Genomic DNA, 15,136 nt, shown 5'->3' on the forward strand with positions numbered 1-15,136 from the left:
TCAACAAATAAAATTATTGATAATTATTTGTTAAAGTAAACTTCAACAAATTAATATTAAATTGAAATTAAACTGAATTGGATTACTTCTCATTGACTAATTTTTGAAATATAAAATGACCAGTATAATTTGCTGTAATGAATCATTGTTAGTGACATGATATATAATGATTTCATTGAGGTCATACCGATTTCCTTGTCACCTCTCCCTGATATTGATAAAATAATATCACATCAGTCATTCAAGATGAATTTCACTCAGTCGCTTATCATCTGATAGTTATTTGTGTGCAATCTATCATTGCTTCTTACCATTTCAGTATGTGACAAATAATCCACGTTATTTATGTTATTTATTAATTATCAGATTTCTTGAAATATAAGTCCCCAAGACTACTGCTAATTTTACTATTGGAATAATGAAACCAGTCTAAGAACTTATTTTTATTGGCAATCTAGAACAGTTCACCGTATTAATAATACAATCCGTCAGTCATTTCCTGTCATCATATTAATGTTACGGTAACAGGAAATGTTTTAACGCTATATTGAAAAGTTAAAAATATTTTTCTTTTTAAATGAAATCCTTCAAATAGATCTTAAATTTGAGTTATAATTTTGAAAACGAACTGCATAATATGGAGAAAATGTTATTTCGAAGTTTTATTTTTCATTGTCAAAATTCAACAGATATCTTAAACTTTAAAATGGTATCCTTGCTTTGCTATCACTTTGTTTTCATGATTATAATACCTGTTTGGATAGTTACCATAATGATCTATTACTATCTCCTAGGTATTATTAATTTATTGTCCACATTAATAATCAGCTACAATATACAATGTCATCCATCCAATCGAAATAGAAAGATTTCAATGACTGATCCGTCCGATAATTACTGCTATCCATTCCAATAGCAATGCCATAATTCGTTATGCGAAAATGATTTTCTCGCCATAATCATCGAAAATTAAATGATAGTATCCTTTAATAAAACAACCATTTCAACTTTTTATTAACATTTAAATCATTTTCAAAATAAACTATTTCCGCCTTATCATTTACTGCTTTTAAGTGAAAAGGAAAGAATCAATCATTGCTCTTCCTATCACTCTTTAAAATCCTTTTTCGAAGTGCATCAAAACTTCTGAAAACCAAATAGAAGAGAGCGACGTTTGCGCCATTTAAGCTTATCATTCTATTGACTCATCCGCTCACATACGTGAAATTTGAATGGATCCATGAATTTCTTGGAGAAGAGGGGATGAAGCTTTGCATTTTCGTTAGGTTGCTAGGCAATGGAGTAATGAACCGATTAATGGATGAATAGGTATTCTTGCCTTAGCTGTAAAGTATATTTACAAATTCCTGTCTTGTCAAATATTACAAAATATATTTTGAAGGAAGATGAAACATATAGCTTCATTTGAATTCGTTATAACCGTATGCCAAATAGTCCGGTAAAATTATTGGCCTCCAGAAAAATTTAAATTATTGGATGTCGTGAAGTTACTTTATTGATTTGTTTGTAATACTACCTGTGCATTTTTGAAATTTCCATCTGATAGCAAGAAGTTATTCATATGAAAATTGTCCTTTATGGATTGCTAGAATTTTTTTTCCTTCTTAATTCTGTTCTATTCCTTTTTTTTTCACGTTCCATTGTTGTGTCATCAAAAAGCGAAAACAACTTTTATGAACACTTGAGTACTGCTTGTCTCTCCTTAAAATTTCATTTTGCTGAGATCGCCATAATTGACCACTCTCTGTATCTTTGACCTTTTATTAGCTTAATTCTAATTTCCAATCATCTATCTTCTTGCTCATTTTATTCATGCTATTTGTCTATTTTTCATCAAATATACAAAATTTGCTTAATTGTATGGGATTTTTTTTTTGTAAAATCTAATATATACAACGAGGAAGAGACTTCGCGTTAGCAAAAAAAATAAGTGGTCAGCGTTTCCCATAAAAGGAAAGGCAAGATTTCCAAAGGGATGATGACCATTCATCTTTTCTTATATAAATGACCACTGCAAATTCTTTTGTTTGATATTACGATTTCAAGTTGTCTTAAAAGTGTTAGGTCATATTTTGCGTCTTGTGTACATACGGGTTTCGATGGTTGATTACTATTTGCATTAGAAATTTATTAAAATTATCTTGAAACTTATTAATAATTTAATTCTTTTGATAAACACCTTCTACTTACAAATACAAGAAGAAAAAAAGGCTTGCAAATTAAATTCAGAATTTTTTTTTTTGTTGACATTGATCATCTCAGTCTTTAATGTCATAAAGAAAAACCTACAGAAGTGAACAACAGTTCCCTATTTTGTCCCCATCTATTACTATCATCATTGGCGCTAATGACGTCTCATATTTATTTATGGAAATGATTTTGACCAATAATAACTGCTACAATTATAGCAATTCATTATTGTCCGATATTTCGTTAATGTTCCAAGAAGAAACTGTAATTGGCGCAAAATCTGTTTGGTAAATGACAGATGCGCTGTACAGCGACGCTATGGAAAGAATATGAAGCACAACGTCAACATATTCAACTTGAATTTGCCAAACAATTACGAGCAAATATGGCTACATTGGTAAGCTATTAAATATATACCTTTTTCTGCCAAAAAAAAACAAACAAACGCCAAACTTTGCTATGACTAATCCGGAATTACGGAAAATTGGCAGATTTTTCTTCCTGTTCCGTTCCCTTGGTAGTTTTCGTCATACACTTCCTGACTAAACTAAAGGTCATATTTTTCTGTCCCACAAAAATGCGGCAGTTAATTTCCATTTAATTGTACAGCTGTACATCTCTTGATCCTGGCTGCTATATGAATGAAATGCTAGGAATGAATTTCATTCATAGCGATCAAATATGTTTCCATTTCATACCACTTGGATCCTTCATCATTGCAATCTCAAATTTGTCACCAAGGTATGTGACAGAATTAGTTTCAGTATCTAGGATCCTTTCTGATACTTTCAACCTTATAACATCTATTTTTGATTTAATATTTTCAGAAAAAATAATTTCAAGTTGTAAATTACTTTTTTTTTCTTAATATCATTTTTATACGAACTTTAAGCTATCCAACAATTACAGATTGGGAATATTGAGCATGCGGATGTGTTGTTGGTTGCAGCAGATGGAAGCAAACTTCCTGCACATCAATGTATCCTACGACAACGAGCTCCAGGCTTTTTTAAAACGCATATTGAGCCAACCCTGAAAGCTTCTCCATATGAGGCTACTCATGGAATACTTGAAGTTGCAGTAGGTGATATCGATTTTGCTGGTCTAAAATTTTTTATAAGGTTTTTTTTTCTTGCACAATTTAATAGTAATTAACAATTATTTCATTTTAGGATTAATATCTAAGCTACTTTAATTGCCAACGCTTCTGAACTTAATAACCAAATTAAACTAAATATTTTTTTTAATCTCAAAACTGACTAACGCTTAACCCTAAAAGTTCAAGTATAGAATAATGTACAGTGCCGAAATTACGTTTAACGGCAACGGGTATTTTTTAAAAATGTTTTTTTTCTTTTCTAATTCCACTCTCTTTATATGAACTTTTAAAACAATTAGAGTAATTAATAGTGATGATTATCCGCAGGGCTGTGTATACGGAGGATGAAGCGTCAAATCTACCTGAAAATGGTATCATTGATCAAGAGATGTTTGATGGACAAGATGACAACCATCACAAAGGTTTATCTTTTCCTTCCAATTTAATTATTTTTGTCAAGAAAAAAAAAAGGTGCAATTTTCATGTCTTTTTTCAATACATGTGTAAATTAAAAAGGGAATTAAATTGCTATAAATTCCTTTTACTTCTTTTCTGCTTGCTTTATTGATTGAGCAAAACAGCTTATAAACGATAATATGCTTATTTGCTTAGCATTAAGCATGGCAAACTATGCTTACTAACTTAAGCTTGTAAGCATGAACCTGAATGAGTTGGGTGCTTATAGAAGGTGAGGAATCGCATCACAACAATAATATGGATGAGTCAACCGAATTTGAGGATATGGGTACGGAAGGTTTGATACAGGTAGATGATAATGGTGAAACGGATACATCAAAAAATAATGCGATATGGGACGATTCATTGGCATTTTCTGAAGCTGTATCCATGGTTAACACGGGTTCGGATATAGCTATTTAACATCATTTTATGATTATCACATACTATCACATGAAACGTGTCATATACAAACTTAAAATTGAAACGTATAAATGCTTGAAAATTAATTTTTCAAGCATTTTATGTTTGTGACAATAACAATTCTTAGATTAACTTTTCAGCAAGCACGTAGAATTCCAACAATTTTTTTTCTCACTTTACGCAAAATTATTTTTTTCTTCTATGAACAATGTTTGGCTGGTCAGTGGTTAGCTGTCTAGTGACACAGCAAAGTTTATTTCGTGGTTGGCTACTCAGAAAGTTCACCATTAAGCTTGATAACGCTAACAAGTTATTCGATTCAAATATTTAAAAAATCGACTGCTAAAACCTTAAAAAACTTTAACTTAAACACCTGAAAAATTCTAAGGAAATTTGAAACTTAAATAACTTTGGAAGAAAATATAATATGCCAGCTAAAAGCTAAATGTTAACGTGCATGTAAATAAGATAAAATAGAAAATTTGAATCTATAAGAGGTCTAGGCTCTATCGCTGGCACATTAGGCTGTTTAAAGATGTTTTAGTTGAAGAAGAAGATGGATAATGAGCAGTCTCCAAACAGATGCTAATAACATCAATGCTATGGAATGAAATGAATAGACTTTGTGTACTGATAGAAACTTCTGGCCTAGGATAATTACCAAGCAAATGCCAAAATGAGTCTAAAGAATGAATGGATTGCATATTTACTCATTACATTTAAAATGTGCATCGTGGGAAGGTGTTGTTATATTTTACAAGTTTTCCGCTTCTTAGAATTTTATCAATCAATTGTCGAATTACCGGCCTTTGAAGAAGCATGGAGTAAGACTACAAAATGTGTCGTTCTTTTTTTTCCAACAAATGAACTGTTGACTGTCTGAATAATTCCGGTTTGTGGAAAGTTTTTAAATGAATTCCTGAAATTCAAATTCAATTCCTGAAATTGTATTATAGGAACTAACATTTGCGGAAATTTGAATTTTTCTTTATTGTCATATTACAGTGAAATGCTCCAAACAACTCGAAAAGACTTATCGATCTAGTCTGAAAATTATCATTAGTGTAGATTGAATCAGATAGCCTGATATCTCCCGATGTTTAGATTGAACCAGATGGCCTTATATCTTCCGAACAATAAACTTTTTAAAATAGGCATCTTCATTGACAGACGTGCTGCACTTGTAAAGGAATCCTGATGTCCAAATGACCTATTGCAATGGAAAAATTTCCTGATAAAAAATTCAGCATAGGTTAACTAGCCAAAGAAGTTGACCCTTTTACACTCAATAAATCATTGAAGTATAATCTTTGATAATAGCACTTCTTTTGGCTTTATAATTTATATTTTCACCTTTACAAACTCTGTAAGTATATTAGAGTGCAAGAAGTGGTAATTAAATTATTAAACTGCTCATTAATTAACATCCCACCTCTCCTGAATTGTTCTTCGACAACTATTTCAAATTATAAACATTTAATCGTACCGGTAACTATCCATCTTCAATTTGATACTCGCTTCTGATAGAATATTTCAATAACATAAAACAAAGCAAAATTTAAGTAAGTAAGACAACAGAAAATGCTGGTCGATTACGAGAGATGACATCATTTCAAGAATTAGCTGTTATGGATTCACCGATGTGTACCTCACTGTCATCATCGGAATTACCTGGAAGTTGTACAACATCTGTTCAAGAGGATTCCAATGAACAACCATTGAAAGAATACACACTTAGTCGTATGTTATTTTGTTTTTAGTATCTCTTAGAATCACTTTCAGATTCATCTCACATTTATCAATTGCTGTTAAGATGAATTTTCACAATTACCAATATTTTTGATAAAATTGTCACATTAAACTTTTTTTTTCAACATTCTTTTTTCATTGCATATCTAATTATATTTTAGTGCTATTCTAATTTGCATAACTTCGTCAACAATATTCCAGCATCATTCATCTGCGTCAACAAATTCGATGAAACAAGTAATAATAGCACACCTACTAATGATAGTACTTCGATGGAGTGTGTGACATCTGCGCAAAAGAAGCATATGTTTCAGATGTTTGTTGGCCTAGAAGGTTATTCGCTTATTTCAGCCTAGTTCTTTTTATGCATCTCGTTTTTATCAAGCATCGTTTCTGGAAATATAAGCGAATTGACTCCCATATGTATAAATTAAAAAATTAAACCTGATCGTCAAGTTGTTATTGGGAATTTTTCAGGTAACACCGATCCTGAAATGTGGCACAGTGCTCCAGGACCAGAAAGTATTCGCAGTCGGGCAATAATGGCCAAACGATTGTCGATGACATCATTAAATTCGTTGACATCTATTGATCTAACACCTAGTCATGAGGGTATAATAACTATTAGCTTGATCTGAAGAAAAATTTCTCTATGACATACATTTTATGACTAAAAGATAATGACAGGTCGGTTCTCGTTATTAAATATCGTTTCAATATGGCGCTTTTGACAACAAAAAAGAATCACATCGAGAACGTTATAACTGTATTTCGAACTGTGATAATCAATTTATAACAGACAAATTCGAAATGAAATACTAATTCCATTATTTATTGATTTTCAAATTTAAATTATTGAAAAAAAAGGAGTAACAACTGCATTAATTGAAAAATGTTTTAGTGTCGATGTCTACCGCAAATAAAAATCCCTCATGTAAATTGGCAGCGGACCTCCTAAATATGTACCTCAACAATATTGATACAGATGTTATTATCAAGACTGATAATGGAGAATTATTCGCGCATCGGTTTGTCGATATTTGTAACAGTTCCAGTTGATAGCTTCATATTTATCAGCTAACACTTATCAGCCAATCCAACTTGTTATATATCCCTAACTTATCGAAAATCTCCCTTCTATTTTAAAAATTCCATTAAAACTGTCGAGAATTTATTCTACTTTTTTTTATGAAAATTGATCTTTTTTTAAATGATCTTATCTACAATCCAGGTGTATTTTATCAGCCACTTGTCCATATTTCAAAGATCATTTAGTGAATCGACAATATGAATACATCGAATTGAAAGGGTAAGCTGTTAATTAATTTGTTAAATTCATTAATTAATGAAAACAAGGAGGAAGAGCATGGAGTAGCTTGTAATAGCAGGTGTATTATTGATGGAAACAATGAGATGGCTAAATAAATGTTACTTAAACTAATTAATAAGTAAATTTCTTAAATGCTCAATATCAATTATTAAATGATAGCAAGGAATGATTAAAAGATAAATGAATAAATGAATGTCAAATACTTAAGTAACCGCCGGTTAACTGTTAAATAGACTGACCAAAAAATGGTCCTATAAGTTGCTCACAAGCAGGACATTTGTTTGCCAAGATTAATTAATTGATTTTGTAAATCAAGGTATTCTCGAACTGCAGTTCATTACTTCATATCATTTCTATACGGTGGCTTAACATCAATCGGTGAGGACGTAGATGTCTGGGAACTTGTTTCATTAGCCACTCATTTGAACATGGAAAGTCTTACTCAAGTGATCATACTTCACTTCCGAGCTACAAAATGTCATTTCTTTCATCGGGTCGGTTTTATTGTGATGATCTATATGCTAAAAAGGAGAGAAATTTGTATATTGGAAATTGATTAAAGATAATTGCAATTAGTCTTTATCGTTCTCTCCACAATTTTCTGAGGAAATTTCGGCGGACGATATAGGAAAAGGCGAAAAATTAAAAATTAAAAATTGAAAATTTAAAAAATTAAAAATGCAAAAACTGAAATAATGTATTTGCAGCCATGTGCTACCTGTGTATCGGCGGTATTTGACGCTCTCCCACAATTCAATGCGATACGTTCTTTACAACCCCTCTACAAAGAGGTCACAATGGTTTATTTATCTCTTTTTTTTTTTGCATATTAAATGAATTCTTTTCAAAATGTTCTCTTTAGGCTCTGTCCTGGCAAGCGAAACATTTTTCACGAATTTGGAAGAGTCGTGTATTCATGCATTTGAATCCACATTGGCAGAAAGAATGTTTTGAAACTATTGTTCAGGATGTTGTAAGCGATTCTTTTCTTTTCAAATTCAAATTTAAAAAATCAGCTTCAACTAAATTGGAAGATTAAGGGTCAAAATGAGGTCAAGCAATTGTGGAGAGTTAATAATATGACAAAGTAGATTTTACCATAACTGAGTACAACAAAAATTTCGATTTCTTAAAAACTATAATTGAAATTTTTTAAAAATAATTTACAAATTCAGGACGAGGAATCGTTGATAGACGTATTGTTAGGTTGTCAAAGACTTCAGGTCTGTCGATTCCTTTTGCTTTAATTTCAAGTAACTGTTTTACATTTTTCATTATTCCTTCTTTGATAATTTACAATAAATTATAATTAAGTCTTCTGGAAAAAGATGCTATTACTGTTAATTAATTACTTACCTCTTTGATCAGGTATCACTGCCACGATTGAAATCCGGTGCTGGAGTTGCAGCAGCAGTTCTATGTCTAGTGAATGATCTTATTGAATATATTCAGGAGTTCCTACTGCAATCGTTCGATCTTGTGATTGCATCACAATCTTTTAAAGCGCAGGGTAAAGTAAGTATGCAACGTCGATTGCATTTAATTCTGAAAAAAAAAAGAGTTTGAAAATTTCAAAAAAAAAGAAAGATTCTTGAAATATATTTGTTTGTAAATTAAAAATTAAAAACATTTTTTACAAATATTTTGAAAAATGAAAAATTAAATTTAAAAAAAATTCGAAGTAACTTTTATTTAAGCTTCTTTATACTGAAGTTTATAGGGTTTGGCACTGAATTTGATAGTATTAGAGGATATATTTCCGCCAATGGTGCACACACTATCAGCTGATATTGCGATACAAACGTATCTTAACCTTAGTGATTTGCTAAAAACCATTGCCAGTCAACAATCAGCAAATAAAAATCTTTTACGGCAAATAGATCACAATGAATGGAATCCAGTAAGTTACTAATATCGTTGCATTCGTTTTAAAACAGCACAATCTAATTATCAATGATACATTGGGATTTGACATTTATTTCCATTTTTTTGCATAATTTAAGTTTCATTCTTTACTAGAAACTTCTTTCCTCAGTATTTCTACCTCTCAATAAACTCAGGATATCTATTAATCATAATCTATATCGAATATTACGCGGATAATTATCATATGATTGCGATTCAGGCCTAAAACAGAAAACTTCCGATGGGTAAAGCAGGGAAGATGAGAGTTGTCGAAGTAGAGTAAGGTCTCAGGCCTCTTTTATATTAGATAATAAAGCCTTAAGCCTATCCTCCTCCTTTAAATATTTTAATTGCAGCGATTCATAGCACTGGTTCGACGATTATATGACTTAACCGATAAGCATTTGCTACATTATGCGGCATCTGTTGTAAAGGCTAAGACATGGAATCTGTTGAGTGTGGAGGATCAGTGTCGCATACAGGAATGTTAGTTTCTTTTTCAGTCGCTTGTGCTGATATTTTCCATCTTTACCTTAAAAGTTTCAAATAGAAATATATAACTCGTAAAGAAACAGAATGCATGAAATAACTGATGTTGTTATTATTGTTGTTGCAGGTGGTCTGTTTGTGGAAATGAGTAAAGCCAGAGCTCCACCACCCAAACTTTCCAGCTTAAGCAGGGTATGTTGATAGGACAATGTCCATTAGTAAGGATATCTGCTAATGATCGATCTATTTTGAATACTTGGTAAATTTGAATTCTTTATAGATATACAAACGATCGTCCAGTGCTGGTGTAGCAGCAATAAACGCTGCCAATTATAAGGAGAGGACGCGATCGTTAGATCGATCACGACCATTTTCCTTCTGTGAAAAGGTAACTGATTACAATTAACCTTTCTGATTAATCTAATTCAAGAGATAACTTTTAATGCATTGATTGATACAGGTAGTGGAGGAACACGAACCGCACGAACCGCAATATATCATCGATCCCATGGAGGATAACGTTATCCATTCATTCATTTATTATGATAAGATTGCACTTTCGACGATTTCATATCAGTCAGTTCTCTAGACAATCGTTTGTGTTTTAGATCCACAGAAGAACTCATAGTGTAAAGGAACGCAGTAGCCATTCAACACCACGTCAAGTGGACCGAAAACTGGGTTTGAATTCGGGTAAAACGAAGATTCCGCGCCGTAAAGAGCGGAATGCGGAGAAAAAACAAATACTGGAACAGATTCGATAAGTAATTCGGCGAAAAATGAAAAGCAGCATGAAGATGGCAATCTTAAGGTCCATTAATTATCTGCTGTATGGGATAAGTTCAATTCTTATGTGTTCCTATTCAGAATCATTGTTATCCATAATCTTTACTGCTTCCACATATCCGGAATGACCGTGTAGTTCAAATTTTGCTTAGTAATTTTGTGAAAATTCATTATACATCATTTTACTTTTTTCACTTCAAAAATTTCATTCCCAACAAAAAATCTTTTGGTAGTCTTTTGAACGGCAAAAAACGCATACAGTAATCGCAACAATGCGAAATCAAATGGATTTGCCAAATATCGAAACAGCGTCACAACTAACGCCTGAAAAGGTCAGTTTTTGATTGTTTCTTGCCATTTACCTCCAAATTAAATTAATTAACTAAGTTCTAAAATTCTTTGTTAACAACTGTTCATTGTTAGCGTCGTCATTACCGATTCATACCAATTGTGCAAAGGCTGGGCCAATTCCTCAGGTTAGATACATTCCAAAAAAAATGTTAATGGTTGGTGGTGTTATCCCCTGACAATTTCATTTAATTATCTAGCATAACTGAATGAAGATTATTACAGATGAGGAATAAGCCAAAGTCAGTAGTGAGGCCCATATTGAAGCAAAGCCAAACCCAGATCACATCAGAATCAGTGACAAGGGGAGCCAGTGGTACTTCAGCTCTTGGAGGACAGGTTAATTTCCATTTCATAACAAATTCGACTAATTTATTGGTTGGAGAAAAAAGACCAATAAATTAAAAATTACGTTGCCAAAATTTTCTGTTTTAGAATAAAGCGAAACATGCAAGAGATAATTCGGAATCACCGGCAGATGTCTCACACAAAACAATGAAACCCGTTGTTAAGCTACCTCTATCATCAACGTTATCAAAAGTGCCATCTGTGCATATCCGTGCTGGAATTCTAGGCGCAATAACTTCAGCGCCTGATGATTCTTCGATCCCAACTGAGAAATTAAAGCGCCATCACAGCAGTTTTTCAAAAAAGGCATTTTTTTCTCGAAATATTTAAAGTATCGAATGTCTTCTAAATATTCGAAAAATTAATTTCGAGAAATATCCTGCTTTGATCTCTTCGAATAACAGAAACTGCCAACAGTTTATAGAGATAATAAAGGAGAACATGAAACTGAAGGAAACGGAAGATATGAACGTTTGTATTAACAAACGAATAATGCTAAAACTGCATTTAATTTTAATGACTCATCCTTAATTATCGGAAAATATGTGGTACTTAAAGAAGAAAGCCGCTGAGAATTTCAGAGATAGTCTTATTAAATCATTATTTAACAGGAACAATCCAAATCACATCAACGGCATCAACAAAGACCGCAATAAAGATCGATGAATTTACCGGATAGTCTGAGTGTTCCCTCAAAATATCACTTCACAAATGCAGGGATAATCTATGAATAGTGTGATCACTTATTGATAATTCTTATGCAATGCTAAATATGTCTTCTAAATAAATAATTCTGCTTGTGTTGGCTCTCATAAACTGTTGCAATAGACAGTGGTGTTGATATAAGCATATTATATTTTATGAGATGATCGATATCTTTTGAAATTAACATTTAAGAATAGTCAGGTTAAGATGGGTTAAAATCAATCAAATGAGATCAATGAATGGGATGAAGAAATTAGCTCGTTCGATAAGTTATATGATTCCTACAGAATGGATATGATCAAATAAGCAGTCATTGTTTTGATAAATCTAAAAAACACATTTGTGTACTATTGAGTGCTATATAAGAACAAATTTAGAATGGAGATGCGTGTCACATTGTCAAACGTACATTAGGCGTTCATTATTGAAACTGTTATTAAGCTTTACATAATGCTGATTTCCTTGAACATTATTGAAATTAAAGACTAATGACTAATTTCTCAGCAGTCCCAAAAATCTGCCGAAAAAAAAACCTCCACAATTTATATATTTTGGGAAACTGCTGAAACCCATTTTGTCACTTACGATTGAATTTAACTTTACTGAAAGAGCAAAATTCAAATATTTCAGATCCTGTTATGACCATATTTCAGTGTTATCATTGGTCATTTGTTGATCACTTCTGTCACAATAATTAAATATGCTCATTATCTTTGATGAAGCATTCTTCGTTTTCTGCAGCATTCATATTCATCAGGTCAAGGTTAACACTAAATGAAGAGTTCAGATGGACCGGAACTGTTATCAATTATCATTTCTGTCGTAAAACATTATCATTATCCTTTGATGGAAGCGAATTCGCACTTTTCAAATGAGGCGAACAATGCAAGCTTGCTCATTATTTGCACTCTTGAAATGAGTGAATGAGTCATAGTCATTATATTGGGTAGGTCATTGGTTTTCTCGAATTTCCTCCTTATGCTCTTGGAATGTGAAGCATTTAATGTCGCCCATTCTGCTCGTTTCTGTGCTTTTAAGTTCACTTTTGATTGAATTAAGCATTTCTGTTCTTTTTTCGCACCACGTCAAATTTCATTCAAGCCAATTATCAAAGCATTGCAAAGCGGTAATGCTTGGCATAAACTTCAGTTTCATTATCTTTTGCTAGATGGAGGGAAGAAAACATCCATCGATTATGCAAGTCAACAAACATCTATCCATTGAGCAGACAGGTGATATTCATAATGGCCAGATGACAGGCGCATTTTACCTACAATTTCACTTCATATTTTCACTACTATCATCTTCTCTCCCTTTCAGTTATCTCATACTTGCTCCTCAAATTCACTATGTTTTATTCTATCTTGAAATCACGTAATAGAATTGCTGAAAAGTTCTGATATTAGCCACGTAACAGTGATGCAATAGATTGTTGAAGCCTATCTCTATGGAATTATTCTGTTAATTAAATTTTTTAAAATTTGAACAAATGTTCAATTTCTACATATTTTCCCATTTCACTATTTGGGTTAGCTGTTAAATAATAAACTGAATTTCTTTTCTCCTCCCATTTCGATTAGAGTAATTATAAATTCGGTGAAGGAGAAAATTGTTTCCCATTGTTCACTTTGTTGTAATTCAGCGGGAAGCAAAGCGTATGGACAATCTGCGCCTAGCGGAGTCATCCAATGCAGCATTACTATCTTGTCCAAACATACACACGCTATCTATCGCCCATTTAATATTTTCACCCCTTCCACCAGCCAGTTTCAACGATGACAAATCATCCATCCATCCGCTAAGATTGTGTCATCTTTTTTGCTTCTTTTTTTTTTTTTGAAATTTATTGATGGACGCGACATTTTTTGTTTTTATTTATCACGTTGTAATTGTTTCTAGAGATTTCTCTAAATTTACAACTAATAATGATTAACTAATTAGTAGGTATTTTCAAATAGGAAAATGGAAAAAAAAATGTGATAAATTATAAATATAAAAATCTCTCTTGTTAATTTTACTAAAACTTTTCATATTATCTATAAAACCTTTCTTACTAATTATTAAAGAAAGTTACTTACTATTTAATAACACATACTTAATGCAAATGATATTTCAGATCTTAAGTTATTTAATAATATTCTGATACTTCTACCTTATTGTTCTTAATCCCATCATTTGAACATTTTAAAACTTTGCAATTCTTTTCTGATTCTGATTACATTCATTGGTCTCTTTTCCACATATGTGTCTTTCACATTTGGATATTTCATCATAGTGCAAGATGGAACATTTCTTAAAAGTTTGAAAAACTAGCCAAGAAAATGTTATCGTTTGTTGGCCCATTAAAGTCAAAGAACAAAAAAAAAAAGGAAATACTTTGATAAATGCATTGTGAGTCTTCCTTTATGCGGTCGTAAAACCATATATTCATCAATCCACTGGATGGATCCTAGCGAATACAATTTAATTAAATTCAAAAATTGTCTTCAGATTGTTTTTAAAAATCCTCATCAAACATGTAACTATGATTTGAGGAAAATGTTAACAGTTTCAAGATAACCAAATTCCTTTTTGAAATTCGCTTCCTGATGTGTCACATCATTAATTATATCGCATACTTTTACATCTTTATGAAATCGTCCGTTACAAGATGTCTCTTGTCTGTCTCTCTCTTTGCCTTCTAAAACAACCACTGATAAAGCAAATAGCAAAAATGGATAGAACATCCAGGAAAAAAAGCCTAATTTAGAGTTTGAATTACACCTCTCAAAAGTAGTAATTTAGTTTGTGCTATTTACAAAATCGATTCTAATATTAATAAGGATTAAGAGAGGGGAAGTTAATCTTTAGTTTGGAATGTTGAAAATGTCATCATGCCTGCATATGTAAAATCGAAATGTTACATAATCATGGTCCATTTTTTTGGAATGTCCAAAAATGGTCCATTTTTTGTTCATTGTAGCCTGATGACTCACTCATATTGACCTCTTTTTCTTCTTGGCCAATATCATGCCTAAAATATGCATCATATTACAATCTTTATGATTATGTAACATTTCGATTTTACATATGCAAACATTACGATTGGATAGATTGGAGAAGTTCATTTATGTTTGAAAATCAGTTGACAGGAATAGATGCTAGAAGCTCGAACTTGCTATCACATTGAAAGGAAAGGGAAAATTTATTTCGCTAAGAATTTAAGCTCTGAATATGATAGCTTTCCATTTATGCCTATTTTTCCTTCATCATTTCATCCCACTTCACTTTTTATCTCATTCCATTTA

At 31.9% G+C, this 15,136-nt stretch overlaps 2 protein-coding genes across 2 annotated transcripts; both read left to right on the forward strand.

The window, feature by feature from the left end:
• Positions 1-2,421: 2,421 nt before the first annotated feature.
• On the forward strand, positions 2,422-10,426 carry LOAG_16381 (hypothetical protein; the record flags this gene model as incomplete). The annotated part of the gene is made up of 20 exons (XM_020449035.1): positions 2,422-2,608; positions 3,121-3,332; positions 3,638-3,732; positions 3,996-4,169; positions 5,753-5,929; positions 6,140-6,271; positions 6,416-6,550; positions 6,840-6,966; positions 7,170-7,247; positions 7,585-7,762; positions 7,976-8,059; positions 8,131-8,241; positions 8,444-8,491; positions 8,637-8,783; positions 8,989-9,168; positions 9,530-9,659; positions 9,790-9,854; positions 9,943-10,050; positions 10,123-10,182; positions 10,271-10,426. The coding sequence occupies exons 1-20, from the start codon at positions 2,510-2,512 to the stop codon at positions 10,424-10,426; spliced, it is 2,496 nt and encodes an 831-aa protein (XP_020307489.1). The 5' UTR covers positions 2,422-2,509.
• A 294-nt stretch (positions 10,427-10,720) lies between these two features.
• On the forward strand, positions 10,721-11,474 carry LOAG_00510 (hypothetical protein; the record flags this gene model as incomplete). The annotated part of the gene is made up of 3 exons (XM_003136050.1): positions 10,721-10,780; positions 11,022-11,135; positions 11,232-11,474. 3 exons carry the CDS (start codon positions 10,721-10,723, stop codon positions 11,472-11,474), a joined length of 417 nt encoding a protein of 138 aa, XP_003136098.1.
• Positions 11,475-15,136: the final 3,662 nt, after the last annotated feature.

The sequence above is a fragment of the Loa loa genome (assembly GCF_000183805.2).
Source record: "Loa loa unplaced genomic scaffold supercont3.2, whole genome shotgun sequence".
Taxonomy (NCBI): Eukaryota; Metazoa; Nematoda; class Chromadorea; order Rhabditida; family Onchocercidae; genus Loa; species Loa loa.